The following is a 20,938-nucleotide window of genomic DNA, read 5'->3' as shown; positions in this document are numbered from 1 at the left end:
AAACTGGACAAGATGAACACTTGTTTCCATTTGCCACGTGATGTACAAAGATGGCAAAAAGCAGAAAAAAATTAGAAATCCTCATCAAGTAATCTGATTACTATCTGTCTGCACAGAAAATCTGCTGGAGCTCAAAATGTACACGACTTAGTTTAAAGTGAGTGATTCCCTCAGGTAGACTGGAACTAAGGCTACGTTCACACTGCAGGCGAAAGCGCATCAAATCCGATTTTTCTGACCCTATGCGACCCATATCCGATCATGCTATGACAGTGTGAACGGCGCAAATCCGATATTTTCAAATCCGATCTGGGTCACTTTCGTATGTGGTCCTGAATCCGATACATATCCGATGTTTTAGAAAGCGACTGCTGTTTGAATGGTCATGTCGCATTAAATCCGTCTTTTACGTCACTGACACAAGACAGAAGCCAATTATCAGCGCCCGATAAGACATCGCGAACGCTTCCTGGCCATCCAGTGTAGATGTCAGTGAAACTGTTGGGAAGACAACGTTGGAGAAACGTGAACATTTTATTTGTACTGTATAATCTGCAGATTCTGACAGAAATCTGCAGCTATCCTTTGAAGCACCGCTCCTCTAAAACTGCAATAAGGATCATTATTAGGTTATTTACATTATTATGTAAATAACAAAATAACTTAAAGCAAAAATTGGGAAATGTAAAGTCCGAAGTCTTTATATTAAGGGTCATCAGTCAAACACTACTGTTTGCTCTGGGTGTAAACAGAGGGCGTTGTGTGTGACGTCTTCTTTTGCGCATTCGGCCGCTTTGAGTGTTCACACTAGAGCGCGTTTGCTGTCGCATTTTATTTGTAGTGTGAACGAGCAGACAAAAAAATCGGATTTGATCAAAGAATCGGAATTGAGTATTAAGACCTGCAGTGTGAACGTAGCCTAAGGCTACGTTCACACTGCAGGCGAAAGCGCATCAAATCCGATTTTTTGACCCTATGCGACCCATATCCGATCATGCTATGACAGTGTGAACGGCGCAAATCCGATATTTTCAAATCCGATCTGGGTCACTTTCGTATGTGGTACTGAATCCGATACATATCCGATGTTTTAGAAAGCGACTGCTGTTTGAACGGTCAAGTCGCATTAAATCCGCCTTTTACGTCACCGACACAAGACTGAAGCCAATTATCAGCGCCAGAGAAGCGCCCGAGAAGACATCACGAACGCTTCCTGGCCATCCAGTGTAGATGTCAGTGAAACTGTTGGGAAGACAACGTAAACATTTTATTTGTACTGTATAATCTGCAGATTCTGACAGAAATCTGCAGCTATCCTTTGAAGCACCGCTCCTCTCTAAAACAGCAATAAGGATCATTATTAGGTTATTTACATTATTATGTAAATAACAAAATAACTTAAAGCAAAAATTGGGAAACGTGAAGACCGAAGTCTTTATATTAAGGGCCATCAGTCAAACAATACTGTTGCTCTGGGTCTAAACAGAGCGCGTTGTGTGTGACATCTTCTTTTGCGCATGCGGGCCGCTTTGAGCGTTCACACTAGAGCGCGTTTGCTGTCGCATTTTATTTGTAGTGTGAACGAGCAGACAAAAAAATCGGATTTGATCAAAAAATCGGAATTGAGCATTAAGACCTGCAGTGTGAACGTAGCCTTAGAGTTCCCCCACGAGTCTAAGCTCAGAGCTTAAATAATGTCACTGCAATGGAGCGAGAAAGGCAGCAATGTTACATCACACATTTCTCATAGTGAGTCTGATACTAAAATATCAGAACATAAGTCTTCTCAAAGAGCTGTTTACCACGCAAACTGTTTGATAACTCAGGGGTTTTATGTAAGACATATAATATTTTGTGTAAACAGAAACATGATGCAGCTTCCTGTGTACGTAAAAGTTTCTGAAATATTTATATTGTTTATATGAGAATTTAAATGAATTGAGTGAAATATCCGAAAAGTGGAGAACACGAAAGCGTTTCACCAGCAATATGATTATACGTAACAGCAGACGTCATGGTTTTTCTTTCAGTTTCATTCATACGTCACATGATTACAATTTTGTTTTCATTTTCACTGTGAAAAAAGAGGAAAATATATGTTAATATTGTGCTTCTTTATTTTCTGTTATTTTCTCAAACGAAATGATAAAAGTGTTTGTAGAACTTTTATTATTTTTTGTTTGTTCTTATTCATGGAACAAAAAAACCTGTCAAACTCCAAAAACGCATCATGTTGGCGATGATGGCGGTGGTAGGAACATAGGTTTAAGTTTACCGTAAACAGAAACTTTTCACAATAACTGACTTGTACATGGGATAAAGATGGATGATTAAAAATAACTTTTTTCCTGAAGGCCTTTATTATTATTCTTTACTATTTTCAACAAACCTTACAGAGCAAAGTTGGAGTCATAACTTGGACAAGTGCAGCTGGGAAATCAAGTCAAATTAAAGCTTTACCCAAAGCATAATTATGGAGAATTTAAAAGTATTAGCGGAGAGCAATAATTACAAATATAGTCTAAATGTTTTTAAAATAGCTTCTCAAATGTACAGTTCAAATCCTTACTTTTACATTTATTGTTTTTTTCTTTTCTCTGGTTAAAATCGGGGTTTGGGTGGTTGTCTGTGAAATGTGCTTTTCTTTACCACATCCTCTTTTTTTTGGAATTGATGGCATTAACTAGTTTTGCACAGACCGCACATGCATACATTGTGGCGCAGATGTACAGAGTACCACAACTGTCAGCAAAACTTTAAGTAACGTGACAATAACCGTCTCGTGTTGTTCACCAGTGGATTTGCATGAACCATCAACAACATTATGAATTAAATGAGAGGAACAACCCCACGCAGTTCTCAGGATTCCTCCATGCTCTTCTTTAAGCACCTATTAATTGTTTGCAGGGTCTTATAGGAGGTCTCCCTGCTTCTCCGATGACAACTTAAGTTGGCTGATGAAATAGGGTAACGGAAGAAGGTTAAAGGTGGAGGAGAGATGGAGAGACTTGAAAGAAAAAGTCAGAAAAATGCAGCATAATTTTGAAATGCCTGAAATATCGATTCCTCCGATACCAATCATTTATGTTCTAGAATCGATTCTCATATTAAAATATCGATATTTTAGTAATTTATGGTAAATTTGTAGTTTATGATTAACAGGAACACAGTGGATAGAAACTATAACATTCGGATTGTCTGCATTGGAAGGAACTACTTCCTCTTCCGCCTTTCACAGTCATGTGTGAAATATGGCTGTATTAATGTGTCAGCCCCTGGCGTGCGCACTCACAACAATGGTCTATGTGTACGTATCATAAACAAACAAAAACACAAAACAAAGAAACAAAAAACCCCAAGAGGATTCACCACAAGGTACAAATCAGATTTCAGTCTGAAGATAAAGGTCAGGATTAAACTTTGCTTAAAGATCAAAAAAAGCTGCATTAGTCCTATTTGGACAAATTAAACTAAAATCAACCTCCAACACAATGATGCATGGGCAACACTGGATCACTCGTGGTTATTAATGTTGTAGCTGAAGCCTGAAAGACTCAATCAGATCTAGGCAAACATAACAAAATTTGCCAGATACATCAAATCAAAAAAAGATTTCTGTGGAGGAAGGCGTCAAGCTCACGCAGAAACTCAATCATCTGTGAACTGGCAGCTTCACCTTTCCTTCTCACAGTGTCGATAACAAAACGAGCTCTATCGCTCCTGGTTTGCATTGCGTCTGCTTCCTCCCTGTCACCATCAACCATCAACCCTTTCTCCAGGAGTTTGTCCATCAGACTGCTGAGAACAGGTCCTGATATCCTATCAATGAATGAGCTCCTTACATTTAAAAGCCTCTTTTTTGGAGAAGCAGTCATGTCTCTAACTCTGTTGGGCAAAAGACAAACCTCTCTTTCCCAGATACAGCTGGAGCTACCCTGGTGTGTCACACTCAGGTTAATATCTGTAATGATTGTTTTTAAAATCACCTGGAAGGTTGTGATGGAGTAGTTAAGCTCCTCATCAAACTCTGCCTCATTTGGTTGAACTACAATCAGGTCATCGTCAGGAACAGTGGACAGAGTGTAAACCTGCTTTGGATACAGAATACATTTTGAGGGTACATCTATGTACATCTCTTCACCAACTAATTCCCTCCTCTTGTTTTTAACATAATGGATCACGATGTTCCTTGGCAACAACAATACATTGAGGAAGGATCTGAGATTAAGTTCTTCTGGAGGTTTGTAGAAGAGCAGAACCATCGCGTGGACTGGTTCAGCGGGAGAGTCCTCATCCTTCACATTACCGTAACGAGAAAACTCTGTGATGTTTATAACAACATGAGTTTCTGTTATCTGATGAGGGGTGATAAACTCGATATCTTCAAGGTTATCCACATGAGCGACCTGCAAGAACTGACCTCCACCTGTGGAGATGAGCTCACAGTGTGGGAGATGAAGCTGACACACAGACTGCTGCTGACATTTGATGTCAAACAGGGGTCCTGCAGGCTTCTTGTGGTGTTGGGCCAGCAGCCTCAGGTTCCAAGGGACAGTCCTGTAAACCACGTCTCCTTCTGCCTTCATGACAAACACCAGGCCGGTCACACTGCACTGGTACAGACCTGCACTGGAGCACTGGAACGTGTAGGTTTCATCTTCAGACTCATCAGCAGTGATGATAGGTGTAAACTCTTCAAAGCAGCTTTGTGGCTTCATGTCAGGTGAACAGGTTGCTTGTGTTAAATCCGTCCTTCGTTGTGTTGTGGTCAGTGACTGACGCCGACCTTTGTTCTGGATCATTGCATTATATGTAATAGCACCAGTATGTTTGATTCCTTCTAGGCTTTCCTGCCCATTAACACTCTGACTGTTAGATTGTGTGTTCATTGGTACAGAAGTCTGTCCATTAAGCTTTTTCTTCAGTGGTGCGTCTCCTGCATCAAAGCAGTGCGGATGTTTCTGTCTGCGTTTCATCCTGTCTTGTTTGCATCTGTGAAACATTAAAAATAAACTCTTCATTGCAACACTTTTCACTCTCAACTCTTATAAAACATTTTGAAACAGTGTGATCTCAGATTTGTTTTAAAAGAGATCATGACAGAAATTATTAAAAACTCTGTGTGCTGCTAGTTTGTTCTCAGCATATGTAACTTTTTTAAATAAAGGAATTTGGCAAATAATAATAATAATCACAAGATTATTACAAGTTAAACGCTTTCAGCAAAAATTAAATGCATAGTATTCACACAAGTGCAATTAATAGGTCTGTTTTCTATCTAGGCTGGAGACTAGCAGTGCTGTATTGCATTTCTAATTTGACCTTTTCTTATGAAAACTGACATCAGAATAAACTGGATAAACTATGTAAACTTATCTAGTTTTACATAAACCTACATGCATTAAAGACAGAAAAAAAAGAGATCTCACCTACCCAGTAACTTGTCCGTCGTTTTCTTATAACTGAATCTTTTAGACAGGTTGTCATGTCTTTTTATTCCAATCTGTCATGTGACTCCTTCCTCTTTCCCAGCCGACTGTGATGTCATTTAGGGGTTTCATAAGTGGCAGCCTACCACAGTGATTAAGTGTGCAAAACTAAATAACTGCCAATAAGTGCAGAGATTTTAAAATGTGATTTTCAGCTGATCAGAATCAGAATCAGAATCAGAATCGTGTTTATTGGCCAAGTATATGTGCAGACACATACAGGGAATTTGGTTCCGGTAGATGGTGGCTCTCAAGCACAGCAATGTAAATCTCACACACACACACACACACACACACACACACACACACACACACACACACACACACACACACACACACACACATATATATAGAGTGTATATATACACACAAGTGTGTATATATACACATTACACATACATACACAAAGCTGTGTAAACAAACTATAAATAACTAATCTAAACTTATATACATAAAATACAGAAATGAAGTGAGGTGGAATGAATACTACAGAATGTACATAAGGTGCAGTTGCAGTCTGGCAGTGGGAGCAGTGTGACAGGTCAACTTTTTTAGGAGGGAGATGGCGAGGGGAAAGAAACTGTTCCTATGTCGGGTGGTCCTGGTCTGCAGGCTTCTGTACCGTCTGCCAGAGGGCAGCAGATCAAAAAGTCTGTGTCCAGGGTGTGAGGGGTCTGTGATGATTTTTCTCTGCCCGTTTCCTGGTTCTTGAGAGGTACAGATCCTGGATGGAGGGCAGGGGGGCGCCGATGATCCTTTCTGCTGCCCGTACAGTCCGCTGCAGTCTGCTCCTGTCCTGTTTAGTGGCTGCTCCATACCAGACTGTGATGGAGGAGCACAGGACAGACTCAATGACCGCAGTGTAGAACTGGATCAGCAGCTCCTGTGGAAGACTGTACTTCCCCAGTTGTCTCAGGAAGTACATCCTCTGCTGGGTCTTTTTGAGGATGGAGTTGATGTTGGTCTCCCACTTCAGGTCCTGGGAGATGGTTGTACCCAGGAACTTGAAGATCTTCACAGTTGACACAGGGCTGTCTGATATGGTGAGGGGGAGAAGAGTTGAGGGATGTCTCCTGAAGTCCACTGTCATCTCTACAGTCTTAAGAGTGTTCAGCTCCAGATTGTGCTGACTGCACCAGAGTGCCAGCCGCTCAACTTCCTGCCGGTATGCAGACTCATCACCATCCTGAATGAGGCCAATGACAGTGTTTGGTGTTTAGACAATGACCAGGGGTTCGAAAGCATCTCTAACGTGACAGGTGCTTATACAATATGATGGCTAAATCCACAAAAAGCAGTAAACCTTAGAACCATCCACAGCAGGTCATCTGATCACAGTCTGTGTGCTCAGAAAACCTACTACAGCCGAGTGATTCCAGCAGCTGGAATCGAACTTGGGGTTCTCCCACGAGTCCAAGCACTCAAATAATCTACAATAATGTCCCTGTAATGGACCGATGACGGCAGCAATGTTATATTACTCATTTCTCTCATAAGGGAATCTGATATAGCTTCTCTATAATTGCTCATTAAAAACTGAAACTTTTTTTAAAGGACTTTATTATTAAGACTTTGTTAAAGATCTTACAGAGAAAGGTGTCATAGGTCATAGATAAGACAGGTGTAGCTGGTAAACTTTAAGTAGAGAATGAGTGTCTCATGTTGTTTGCATGAAACTCACTACGATCAGCATCTTTCAGCATCTGTTGATTGTTTCTGGGGCTCAAAGCTACGCGCATTGCACATGCAGGGTCCTGCAGGACGTCTTTCTGCTTCTCTGATGATTTATTTAGTTGGATGATCGAATGGAGAACACAAGAAGATTAAAGGTGGAGGAAAGAGGGAGAGACTTCAAAGGAAAACGGTGCTGCACCCTGGAAAACAATAATTTCAAATGTACAGTTCAAAAACAAAAACTTTTATTTGTATTTAGATTTTTCTTCTTTTTGATTAGCATCTGAGTTTTAAACAAACAAGTGTTTATGTTGTGGTTATTTGTGGCCTGAACATTTCTTTACTTATTTAAACCACGTCCTCTTTTTTGAGGCGATGCCATTTACCCGTTTGTGGTGCAGACAGTGTCAGCGTTTGGGAATCCCTGATGAACAGACCACACATGTATACATTGTCACGCAGAAGTACAGACTGTCACCCGCAAAACTTTAAGTAACTCGAGAATGAGCGTCTTGTGATGTTTGCGTGGAGGATGAACCAGAATAAACAGGACAATCGACTGTTGAGGGAGTAGCAGCAGCTGCTGTTTGCTTAGTTGGCACATAACATTGAATAAATGATAGCCTTAAACTTTGCTACGGTACTTTTAGAATGACATGCATTCACCGTTGCTCTTCAAAAACGCTGACTGTGGAAATCTCAGTGTTAAAGCTACATTGTTCTAACCTGCGATTCCATCAGACGAATGCTTATCTGTACGACACAAAACACAAGTCACACACAGACTTGGTCTACTACCAAACCTAATAAAAGGTCAGCTATATTGATATGTATAAACAATAACTTAATTTAAATTTGTGAGTATTATGTTGCTTCTAAGAACTGATAATTTTTCCTGATGTTTTTTGGGTGAATACAGAAACTTCTGATGCTCTTAAAAACATTAGACACCATCCACCCACTGAGGTCTGAGGGATCTTGCCTCTCACTAATCCAGGTGATGCTATTTTTTTTACAAATTCGATTGGTCCCTGGGCATTTATACGGATCTCTTATTTTGACCATAGGTTACCATGGCAATGTATCCCAGAAAAAACTGAACCACCCACATAAACATAAAACTCAGGACTGGAGCTCAAGTTAAATCAATAAGGCCTCAATACTGCTTTGTTGGACAGGGATTTAGTGAAGGTGATCAGGACTGACTGCCAGCTACCAAAACCCTGACATGTAATTCTGACCTCCAGCTCTCCTTCACAGCTTCCTGCTTCCTGATTCATTCTCACAGCCTGCCTTCACTGAGCAAAACACCAAAGAGCAACGTAACAGGAGTCTGACAGAGAATAAAACACAGAGTTTGTGAGTAAACTGAACGGAAAGAAACAAACTGGTTATCATATACGGGACATGTGGTTGGTCTGACCCATGATAAATGTGAGCTCTTGCTTCTATATTGCTGCCTTTTAGATGACATTATGGTGGCCCCAAGCAGTGAAATGGAGTACAACTTAAGAAAAAACCAGCAATGAGAAAAAAGATGCAAAAACACATAAAAGAAAATTGGAATAATTGCTGCTTACTTTCAGGGCCACCATAGCGCACAGACACTGTATGCTTGGATTAACTGCAGGGAAAAATTTGTATGGAGAGTCCTTTATTTCACTGTAATTAACCATTTACAGGAAAAATGAATTAAGCAGATAAAATGTGTGTTGATCAGTAACTGTGGTGTCTACATCTGGAGGCATTTTTTAACCCCATGCATGAACTCAAGGGAGATCATTGTGTCATTGTAGGGTCTACCTTACAATATAAAGCACCTTCAGAGCACTTTTGATTTGACGCTATACAATTTATATTGAATCGGATTGAATTTCAGTGTAATAATAATGATAGAAAACAGAGGCTAAATATTTAGAAAGGCATTCTTATCAGCTGGTGTCAGACAGTTGGGCAGACAGACACTGATGATAATGTAAAGAATGAGCAGGGCTGCAGTGAGTCAGACTGAGAACCTACAGACTCATAACCTTCATACCTTACTAACACCATGGAATGAAGCCCTGATGTGATCTGTAAGAGTCACATTGTAACTGGAATGTTTTCATTGTCTTTAGAAGTACAAGACCATTACTCATACTAGGTCAGCAACTTGACTTTGCCTTGTCTTTTGAGGGCATGTGAACTCACTGTCCTCATCACTGAATCAAGGACTGACCTCCACTACTTTCTGATTTCATAAGGAAAAACTACTTCAAACCTGAGGCCTGAACAACAAAGTGAAACTGGGAGCTCGTTAAGTTAACTTAAGTGTTAAGTTTTAGTGTTATGATGATGCTCGCCTCACACCTGGGTACATTGTTTAGTAACTTATGTTAAACAATTGATTAAACCAACACCTGCTGATCAGCCGGGTTTCTTGAGCACTGAAGACTCCTGAGACCGTGGTTCGCACACAATAGGAGTGTCAGTGTTAAAGTTTCCATTTTATATCGATTAGCAAAAAACAAATAAATTAATAAATATTGATTAATGAACAAAGCATTATTCCTTACCATCTAAAAAAGTTTGTTGCATACAGTGGAGTAGAGTAGTAATGGAGTATTACTTGTTGACCTTCAATTTACAGTTAGTTAGCTAGTTAATTAGTTTAATTTACAATTATTCTGATCCCACCTGTCACGGCCGGGCGGATCGCACACAGTAATTCGGCGTGCCCGTGTGGCGTGCTGGCTAGACCCAAGCGCGGCGAAGGCTAGCGGTGGGTTTGAAGCAGACACGCAGTTATTCTAGTAATGACCTGAGCACGAAGCGTGGCTTCGGAACGGTCGTTACAGACAGAGAGCGAGCGGAGCCGGGAAGAGAAAAAGGATTGAAAGGGATTGTAACTCACAGTTGCTGAATCAGGCGGAGACTGACGTCGGCAGAGTTTCGGAGCTCCTGACACGAGGATACTGATGTCTGAGCGGCGAACAGGTGGGTGGCGTCTCTCTTTTAACCCCGGCCCCGTGATCAGCTGATCACAGCCGATCACCGGCTGACAGGACCCCCCCCCCCGAGGACCGGCACCCGACGGGCCAGGACGGCGGCGACGGAAATCCGAGATGAGGGAAGGATCCAAGATGAAGCGGGACGGCACCCAGGAGCGCTCATCAGGGCCGTAGCCAGCCCAGTCCACCAAATACTGGACCCCCCGGCCCCGGGGACGGGAGTCCAAGATCCGACGGACAGTGTAGACAGGACCCCCATCGACGATCCTGGGCGGGGGCGGGGCCCGGGAGGGGGGCGCCAGTGGGGAAGCGACGTGCCGCTTAAGCTGCGAGACGTGGAAAACCGGGTGGACCTTCATGGCGGGCGGAAGCCGGAGACGGTAAGCCACGGGGTTGAGCCGGGCGGTGACTTCGTACGGGCCGACGAACCGGGGAGCGAGCTTCTTGGACTCGCCGCGCAGCCGTAGGTGCTTAGTGGAGAGCCAGACGCGGTCCCCCGGCCGGAAGGGGCGACCCGGGCGGTGGCGGCGACGATGCTGCCGGGTGTACAGAGCGTTGGCCCGGGAAATGGCAGCCCGCGCCTTGATCCAGGCCTGGCGACAGCGGCGGACCATCCGTTCAGCAGCCGGCACGTCGACCTCCGCTTCCTGATGGCTGAAGATAGGAGGTTGAAATCCATGACAGACCTCAAAGGGCGAGAGACCGGTGGCGGAAGAGATGTGAAGGTTATGAGACAACTCAGCCCACACCAGGTAACGAGGCCATAGCGACGGTTGGGCGGAGACGAAGCACCGTAAGAAGCGCCCCAACTGTTGATTGGTCCGTTCAACCTGCCCATTGGTCTGAGGGTGATAGCCGGACGAGAGGCTGGGAGATGCTCCTATCAGGCGGCAGAAGGCCTTCCAGAACCTGGCGGTGAACTGTGGCCCCCGATCAGAGACTATGTCCTTGGGGAATCCGTGAAGCCGGACGACATGGTCCAGGAGGAGCTCGGCCGTCCGTTTGGCGGAGGGGAGGCCGGCCAGGGCGACCAGGTGCACCGCCTTAGAAAACCGGTCCACAAAGGTGAGGATGGTGTCAAGACCGTCCACAGATGGAAGGCCGGTAACAAAGTCAAGGCCGACATGGGACCAGGGACGTCTCGGCACCGGGAGAGGGTGAAGGTCGCCAGCGGGCGGCTGGGTGGAGGACTTGGCCCGAGCACAGGTGTCACAGGCGGAAACGAAGTCACGGACGTCCCGAGTCATGGAGGGCCACCAGAAGGCATGACGGAGGAGCTGGAGGGTTCTGTCGGGCCCTGGGTGACCAGAGAGCGGGGAGGAGTGAGCCCAGAGCAAGGCCTCCTGACGGCACCGGGATGGCACATAGAGCCGCCCAGCTGGGGTCTCCGGCGGAGGCGGTTCGGCGGTCAGGGCGTCCCGGATAGAGTCCTCCAAGGGCCACCGAAGGGGGGCAGCGAAACAATGAGACGGTAGGATAGGTCCAGGGTCTGACATGAAGTCGTCCTGGGCGAACTGCCTGGAGAGGGCGTCTGCCTTGGTGTTCTTGGAGCCAGGGCGGTAGGCGAGGTGGAAGTTGTACGGTTCGAAGAATAAGGCCCAACGGGCCTGCCTTGGGTTGAGCTGCTTGGCAGAACGAATGTGGATCAGGTTCTGGTGATCAGTCCAGATCAGAAATGGTTCTTTCGCTCCCAGGAGCCAATGCCGCCATTCTTCCAAGGCCCACTTGATGGCCAGGAGTTCCCGGTCGCCGACACCATACCGTCGCTGCGTGTCGAGAACTTCCTTGAAAAATAGCAGCACGGGTGAAGTTTTCCATCCGGGCCATGTTGAGAGAGGACGGCGCCAGCGCCAACATCGGAGGCATCCACCTCCACCACAAAATCTCCGGCAGGATCAGGGTGGAGCAGGACGGGAGCTGTAGCAAACCGACGGATAAGATCTCGGAAGGCCAGTTTCGCACCAGGGGGGAGGCAGAAGGGCCTGGGCAGGTTAGCTGGTTTAGTGAGGGATGTCAGTGGCGCGACAATGGTGCTGAAATTGCGGATAAAGCGCCGATAAAAATTGGCAAAGCCCAGGAAGCTCTGTAGCTGCTTAAGGCTGGAAGGCTGAGGCCACTGGGTCACGGCTTGGAGCTTTTGCGGGTCCATGGTCAGGCCATTGGAGGAGATGGTGAAGCCCAGGAAGGTAGTGGACCGTTGATGGAAGGCACACTTTTCCAGTTTGCAGAACAGCTGGTACTCGAGCAGCCTGCTTAGCACGGCCCGCACATGGCGAATATGGTCCACTTCGGTGCGGGAGTAGATCAGGATGTCATCCAGATAGGCAAACACCCATCGGCCCAGCATGTCCCGCAAGACATCGTTGATCAGGTGTTGGAAGACAGCAGGGCTGTTGCAGAGGCCGAAGGGCATCACCAGATACTCCCAGTGCCCGTTAGGGGTGATGAAGGCCGTCTTCCATTCGTCCCCTTCTCTAATCCGCACCAAATTGTAAGCGCTGCGTAGGTCTAGTTTGGTGAAGATGCAGGCCTGGGAGAGGGAATCGAGCACGGTGGATAGCAGAGGAAGAGGATGGCGGTTCTTAACGGTGATTTTATTCAAGCCTCGGTAGTCTATACAGGGGCGAAGCCCGCCGTCTTTCTTCTTTACAAAGAAGAAACCCGCAGCTGCAGGGGAGGTAGAAGGGCGAATGAAGCCCTGTTGGAGAGCCTCAGTGACGTACTCCTCCATGGCTTTGTTCTCTGCGGTTGACAGCGAGAACAGGCGACCACGAGGAGGGACTGCTCCCGGGAGGAGCTCGATGGCCATGTCGTAGGAGCGACGAGGAGGGAGAGCGGAGGCTCGCCTCTTACTGAAGACCTCGGACAGGTCATGGTAAGCCGGAGGGATCCTATCCAGATCGACGGGCTCCGGGGGTGACGCCTCTTCTGGCTTTGAGTCCTGTCCAGTCCGGAGGAGAAGGCAGCGGCGTGAACACCGGGGACCCCAGTCCAGGATCTGGCAGGAAGACCAGGAGACGTGGGGGTCATGTCGACGGAACCAGGGGTATCCGAGGATGAGAGGAGAGGAAGAGGCCGAGACTACTAGAAACCGGATCTCCTCCTGATGGTCCCCGACAGACATGCGGACTGGCTGGGTCTGGAACTGGACCGGGTAGGGTTGGAGTGGTCGCCCGTCTACTGAGGTCACCGGGAGAAATCGGTCGACGGAAGTCAATGGGATGCGGAGCCGAGAGGCTAGTTTTTGGTCGATGAAGTTCTCGGCGGCTCCGGTGTCCAGGAGGGCTTCGGATGAAAGCTGTTGGTGTTTCAGGTGAAATGTGACCGGTAACAGAAAACGAGAGGGATCGGAGGAGTGGGAAGGGCCAGGTGGGACACCCCCGCAGTCTACCTGGCGTCGTCGTTTCCCGGCCGTAGCGGGCACTGGGGACGACGGTGTCGAGCTGATCCACAGTAGGCGCAGAGGCCCTCACGCCAGCGTCTCTCTTTCTCCTCTTTGGGGAGTCCACCCAGCTGCATGGGCTCCTCGCTGGATGTGCTGCTTGGGCTAGCCGTGGCTCCATCAGAGGGGGGAGGAGGTCGCGACGACGTGGTCCGCTGAGGCTGGAAGGGTCTTAAGGCCCGAGGGGCATGGCGAGGCCGCGACATCACGCGTTGGTCGATCTTCAGGGCAAGGTCCACGGCCTCATCCAAGGTCTTTGGGGCCTCACGGCCGGCCATCTCGTCTCTGATGTAATCAGCCAGCCCCTCTAGAAAGATGGAGCGCAGAGAAGCTTCTCCCCATTGAAGCTTAGCAGCCAGGGTGCGGAATTGGGAGGCGAAGTAACAGACTGGTCGGCTGCCCTGGCGTAGATGAAGCAGCTGTGACTCCACTTCCACTTCACTGCTGGGGGGAACGAAAGTCTTTTTTAACTCCTCCACAAACAGAGCATAGTCATTACACGCTGCAGACTTATTGTTGTAGAGAGCCGCGGCCCATTCCTGAGCCTGGCCAGACAAGAGAGAGGTGAGCATCGCCACTTTTGCACGGGCAGTGGCGTATTTAGTGGGTTGACATTCAAACATCATGTCTAAGGTGGCGAGCAATCCATCAGGCCGGCCGTCTACTCCGTTCCACTTGTCGGGTAGTCCGATCCGGGGTTCAGCGCTCACCAGCGCTGGCTGACGTTGCAGCGAGGTGACGGAAGAGGAAAGCTGGAGGACAGTTTCGGTGAGAGACTCCATCTTTGTGCTCATCCGATCCACCACACCGCGAAGATATAACACTTCGGCTTTCAGCCGTTCGAATTCCGCTGGGTCTATATGCGGCTCAGACATCCTGTCACGGCCGGGCGGATCGCACACAGTAATTCGGCGTGCCCGTGTGGCGTTCTGGCTAGACCCAAGCGCGGCGAAGGCTAGCGGTGGGTTTGAAGCAGACACGCAGTTATTCTAGTAATGACCTGAGCACGAAGCGTGGCTTCGGAACGGTCGTTACAGACAGAGAGCGAGCGGAGCCGGGAAGAGAAAAAGGATTGAAAGGGATTGTAACTCACAGTTGCTGAATCAGGCGGAGACTGACGTCGGCAGAGTTTCGGAGCTCCTGACACGAGGATACTGATGTCTGAGCGGCGAACAGGTGGGTGGCGTCTCTCTTTTAACCCCGGCCCCGTGATCAGCTGATCACAGCCGATCACCGGCTGACACCACCTTTGACTTTTATTGTTCTACTTATTGTTAACTTATTGAAATTGTTAAGACTGTTAACAAGGTCAGGGCTACAGCTCAGTAAATAACTAAGAGTATTCGGCATATGTAAATATGAATTTAATGGAGCATGTATGAGAACAGAAGTTGAGTACTGAGAGGTTTTTGAACATTTTTGCTAGCTTTCCTTTTAAATAGGCCAAACACGCCAAAAATATGAGCACTTTTGTAGACTGACCAAAGAGATTATACAGGACACACACACATTTACAGTAAATTTAACAGTATAATTTCAAACGCCAGGCTGACAATGTTGACAAAAGCTTTTGTGAGACTGCTTACCCTGACTGCTGATGGTTTATCTGGTTTCCAGTAAGTGAATTGCTGATAAGGACAAGATGTCCTTGGTATGTTGAAATTACTTCATTGTTCTGTCTACAAAGGAAAAACTCCGCTAGTATCTTTCATTTTCATTATTGGTTCACAGTTAATTAAAAATAATCAAAACGGCTGGGAAAGCTGGATAAGTTATTAGTTCAATTAATAAACCAAAGAAGTCACTAAGTTTATACTTAACTATTAAATAAATAATAAATAAGTTATTAAATAAATAACTAAATTAAAAGTCAAATATCAATAGTGAGCAGGGTGAAAAGATTTTTAAGGTGTGAGCAGAGGCTTGCAGCAAAAACAAATACAACAGCAAATCTATTTAATAGAATTTATTTTAATGGGTGAAAAAAAGCGACACGTGAAACTCTGACAGAAAACTACAGTGTGTGTGTGTGTGTGTCTGAAGGATTGCGACTCTTTGCTCTGTAGCATGAATCAAACTGGTCTGATACTAAGAACTGTCATGGTCCTGGGTCGTTGACCCAGTGTTCTGAGTTTATTGTTTTATTTTTCCAGTTTCTGCTGTTTTGTATTTGTTCTTAGTCGTGTGTTTAGTGTTTCTGTTTTCGCAACCTGTGTCCTCTCCCGGTTTTCTCTCCCGCTGTGTCCCCTCCTGTGTGCCATTTCCTGATTACCTGGTGTGTGTATTTATTGTGTGTGTCTGCCTGTGCTACTCATCGCATCATCTGCGTTTCTCCACATGACTCTGTGTTTCCCCGTGTCATTTAGTGTCCCTCCGCGTCTCTCTGCCTAGCCTTCTTCTTCGTGTTATTCTGTCAGTGTTTTGATCTGTTCACCATCAACATTGCGTGCAGCAGCAACCACAGCCTCCCAGACACTGTTCAGAGAGGTGTACTGTTTTCCCTCCTTGTAAATCTCACATTTGATGATGGACCACAGGTTCTCAATGGGGTTCAGATCAGGTGAACAAGGAGGCCATGTCATTAGTTTTTCTTCTTTTATACCCTTTCTTGCCAGCCACGCTGTGGAGTACTTGGACGCGTGTGATGGAGCATTGTCCTGCATGAAAATCATGTTTTTCTTGAAGGATGCAGACTTCTTCCTGTACCACTGCTTGAAGAAGGTGTCTTCCAGAAACTGGCAGTAGGACTGGGAGTTGAGCTTGACTCCATCCTCAACCCGAAAAGGCCCCACAAGCTCATCTTTGATGATACCAGCCCAAACCAGTACTCCACCTCCACCTTGCTGGCGTCTGAGTCGGACTGGAGCTCTCTGCCCTTTACCAATCCAGCCACGGGCCCATCCATCTGGCCCATCAAGACTCACTCTCATTTCATCAGTCCATAAAACCTTAGAAAAATCAGTCTTGAGATATTTCTTGGCCCAGTCTTGACGTTTCAGCTTGTGTGTCTTGTTCAGTGGTGGTCATCTTTCAGCCTTTCTTACCTTGGCCATATCTCTGAGTATTGCACACCTTGTGCTTTTGGGCACTCCAGTGATGTTGCAGCTCTGAAATATGGCCAAACTGGTGGCAAGTGGCATCTTGGCAGCTGCACGCTTGACTTTTCTCAGTTCATGGGCAGTTATTTGGCGCCTTGGTTTTTCCACACGCTTCTTGCGACCCTGTTGACTATTTTGAATGAAACGCTTGATTGTTCGATGATCACGCTTCAGAAGCTTTGCAATTTTGAGACTGCTGCATCCCTCTGCAAGATATCTCACTATTTTTGACTTTTCTGAGCCTGTCAAGTCCTTCTTTTGACCCATTTTGCCAAAGGAAAGGAAGTTGCCTAATAATTATGCACACCTGATATAGGGTGTTGATGTCATTAGACCACACCCCTTCTCATTACAGAGATGCACATAACTCAGGGGTTTTATGTAAGACATATAATATTTTATGTAAACACAAACATGATGCAGCTTCCTGTGTACGTAAAAGTTTCTGAAATATTCATAATGTTTATATGAGAATTTCAATGAATTGAGTGAAATATCCAAAAAGTGGAGAACACGAAAGTGTTTCACCAACAATATGATTATACGTAACAGCAGACGTCATGGTTTTTCTTTCAGTTTCATTCATACGTCACATGATTACAATTTTGTTTTTATTTTCACTGTGAAAAAAGAGGAAAATATATGTTAATATTGTGCTTCTTTATTTTCTGTTATTTTCCCAAAACTGAAATGATAAAAGTGTTTGTAAAACTTTTATTATTTTTTGTTTGTTCTTATTCATGGAACAAAAAAACCTGTCAAACTCCAAAAATGCATCATGTTGGCGATGATGGCGATGGTAGGAACATATGTTTAAGTTTACACTAAACAGAAACTTTTCACAATAACTGACTTGTACATGGGATAAAGATGGATGATTAAAAATAACTTTTTTTCCTGAAGGCCTTTATTATTATTCTTTACTATTTTCAACAAACCTTACAGAGCAAAGTTGGAGTCATAACTTGGACAAGTGCAGCTGGGAAATCAAGTCAAATTAAAGCTTTACCCAAAGCATAATTATGGAGAATTTAAAAGTATTAGCGGAGAGCAATAATTACAAATATAGTCTAAATGTTTTTAAAATAGCTTCTCAAATGTACAGTTCAAATCCTTACTTTTACATTTATTGTTTTTTTCTTTTCTCTGGTTAAAATCGGGGTTTGGGTGGTTGTCTGTGAAATGTGCTTTTCTTTACCACATCCTCTTTTTTTTGGAATTGATGGCATTAACTAGTTTTGCACAGACCGCACATGCATACATTGTGGCGCAGATGTACAGACTACCACAACTGTCAGCAAAACTTTAAGTAACGTGACAATAACCGTCTCGTGTTGTTCACCAGTGGATTTGCATGAACCATCAACAACATTATGAATTAAATGAGAGGAACAACCCCACGCAGTTCTCAGGATTCCTCCATGCTCTTCTTTAAGCACCTATTAATTGTTTGCAGGGTCTTATAGGAGGTCTCCCTGCTTCTCCGATGACAACTTAAGTTGGCTGATGAAATAGGGTAACGGAAGAAGGTTAAAGGTGGAGGAGAGATGGAGAGACTTGAAAGAAAAAGTCAGAAAAATGCAGCATAATTCTATGTCCGAGTTTGTCTTTGCATAAGCAGTCCAGAGATGGCTCCGATACGCCCCAGATCGTTTGGGTGGCGCAGGACCACACCATCCATCCCCATCCCAGAGTAAAAATTACAAACTTCTGTGAAACATATAAATGTAAATAGGAAACTGTCTTTTAATAAAGTATTTAGCAAACGAAACATGTCTATTGACCTTTTATTGTTTAGTTTTTTTTCTCTGTTACATCACATGCAATGCTTTCTTATTTTAGGATATTAATATTGACATGATACATTGTGAGACATTTTTTTATAAAGGGTGTCCAATTTGAGGAATAAGTACAATTATGTGTTTAGGTGGTTGAAGTATTGATGGAAACATGCAGTAGTTTAGTATTGGTTAAAATACCTATAAAGAAAGGTAGATTTCCAGTCATGATTTAACTGTTGTTTTAATAAAAAGCAACTGTGCGAAAGAGGTGGAAAATCAACACCATAGCTCAACAGTGTTTCAATATCAGAATCTGACATTGTTTTAATGTCAACAGTATTAGAAAATATAACGTCGAATCAATGTCAGGTTTCAACATTGATTCAATATCAAAACCTGACGTTGTTTCAACGTTAAAAAAGGGTGCAAGAGTGACGTTAGGTCAACGTCACACTTCAACATTGATTCAATGACACAGCCTGATATTGACTCAACAGTGTTTCAATGTTTCCTTGCTATCTGGGTGGTCTATGTGTACGTATCATAAACAGGAGCCTTCACAAAACAAACAAAACAAAGAAACAAAAAACCCCAAGAGGATTCACCACAAGGTACAAATCAGATTTCAGTCTGAAGATAAAGGTCAGGATTAAACTTTGCTTAAAGATCAAAAAAAGCTGCATTAGTCCTATTTGGACAAATTAAACTAAAATCAACCTCCAACACAATGATGCATGGGCGACACTGGATCACTCGTGGTTATTGATTTTGTAGCTGAAGCCTGAAAGACGATATCAGATCTAGGCAAACATAACAAAATTTGCCAGATGCGTCAAATCAAAAAAAGATTTCTGTGGAGGAAGGCGTCAAGCTCACGCAGAAACTCAATCATCTGTGAACTGGCAGCTTCACCTTTCCTTCTCACAGTGTCGATAACAAAACGAGCTCTATCGCTCCTGGTTTGCATTGTGTCTGCTTCCTCCCTGTCACCATCAACCATCAACCCTTTCTCCAGGAGTTTGTCCATCAGACTGCTGAGAACAGGTCCTGATATCCTATCAATGAATGAGCTCCTTACATTTAAAAGCCTCTTTTTTGGAGAAGCAGTCATGTCTCTAACTCTGTTGGGCAAAAGACAAACCTCTCTTTCCCAGATACAGCTGGAGCTACCCTGGTGTGTCACACTCAGGTTAATATCTGTAATGATTGTTTTTAAAATCACCTGGAAGGTTGTGATGGAGTAGTTAAGATGCTCCTCATCAAACTCTGCCTCATTTGGTTGAACTACAATCAGGTCATCGTCAGGAACAGTGGACAGACTGTAAACTTGTTTTGGATACAGAATACATTTTGAGGGTACATCTATGTACATCTCTTCACCAACTAATTCCCTCCTCTTGTTTTTAACATCATGGATCATGATGTTCCTTGGCAACAACAATACATTGAGGAAGGATCTGAGATTAAGTTCTTCTGGGGGTTTGTAGAAGAGCAGAACCAAAGCTTGGACTGGTTCAGTGGGAGAGTCTTCATCCTTCACATTACCAAAACGAGAAAACCCTGTGATGTTTATAACAACATGAGTTTCTGTTATCTGATGAGGGCGGATGAACTCAATGCTCTCATCCTTCACATGAGCGACCTGCAAGAACTGACCTCCACCTGTGGAGATGAGCTCACAGTGTGGGAGATGAAGCTGACACACAGACTGCTGCTGACATTTGATGTCAAACAGGGGTCCTGCAGGCTTCTTGTGGTGTTGGGCCAGCAGCCTCAGGTTCCAAGGGACAGTCCTGTAAACCACGTCTCCTTCTGCCTTCATGTCAAACACCAGGCCGGTCACACTGCACTGGTACAGGCCTGCACTGGAGCACTGGAACGTGTAGGTTTCATCTTCAGACTCATCAGCAGTGATGATAGGTGTAAACTCTTCAAAGCAGCTTTGTGGCTTCATGTCAGGTGAACAGGTTGCTTGTGTTAAATCCGTCCTTCGTTGTGTTGTGATCAGTGACTGACGCCGACCTTTGTTCTGGATCATTGCATTATATGTAATAGCACCAGTATGTTTGATTCCTTCTAGGCTTTCCTGCCCATTAACACTCTGACTGTTAGATTGTGTGTTCATTGGTACAGAAGTCTGTCCATTAAGCTTTTTCTTCAGTGGTGCGTCTCCTGCATCAAAGCAGTGCGGATGTTTCTGTCTGAGTTTCATCCTGTCTTGTTTGCATCTGTGAAACATTAAAAATAAACTCTTCATTGCAACACTTTTCACTCTCAACTCTTATAAAACATTTTGAAACAGTGTGATCTCAGATTTGTTTTAAAAGAGATCATGACAGAAATTATTAAAAACTCTGTGTGCTGCTAGTTTGTTCTCAGCATATGTAACTTTTTTAAATAAAGGAATTTGGCAAATAATAATAATAATCACAAGATTATTACAAGTTAAACGCTTTCAGCAAAA

At 44.6% G+C, this 20,938-nt stretch overlaps 1 protein-coding gene across 1 annotated transcript; it reads right to left on the bottom strand.

Moving 5' to 3' along the window:
* Nucleotides 1-19,306: 19,306 nt before the first annotated feature.
* Nucleotides 19,307-20,550, bottom strand: LOC113028869 (NACHT, LRR and PYD domains-containing protein 1b allele 3-like). Its single transcript, XM_026179302.1, has one exon. The coding sequence runs from the start codon at nt 20,510-20,512 to the stop codon at nt 19,307-19,309; it is 1,206 nt and encodes a 401-aa protein (XP_026035087.1). The 5' UTR covers nt 20,513-20,550.
* Between the last annotated feature and the right edge of the window lie 388 nt (nt 20,551-20,938).

This window comes from Astatotilapia calliptera, chromosome 9, assembly GCF_900246225.1.
Source record: "Astatotilapia calliptera chromosome 9, fAstCal1.2, whole genome shotgun sequence".
NCBI classification, from domain to species: Eukaryota; Metazoa; Chordata; class Actinopteri; order Cichliformes; family Cichlidae; genus Astatotilapia; species Astatotilapia calliptera.
Note: the sequence above shows the minus strand (reverse complement) of the source record. Positions and strands in the feature narration are given on the sequence as shown.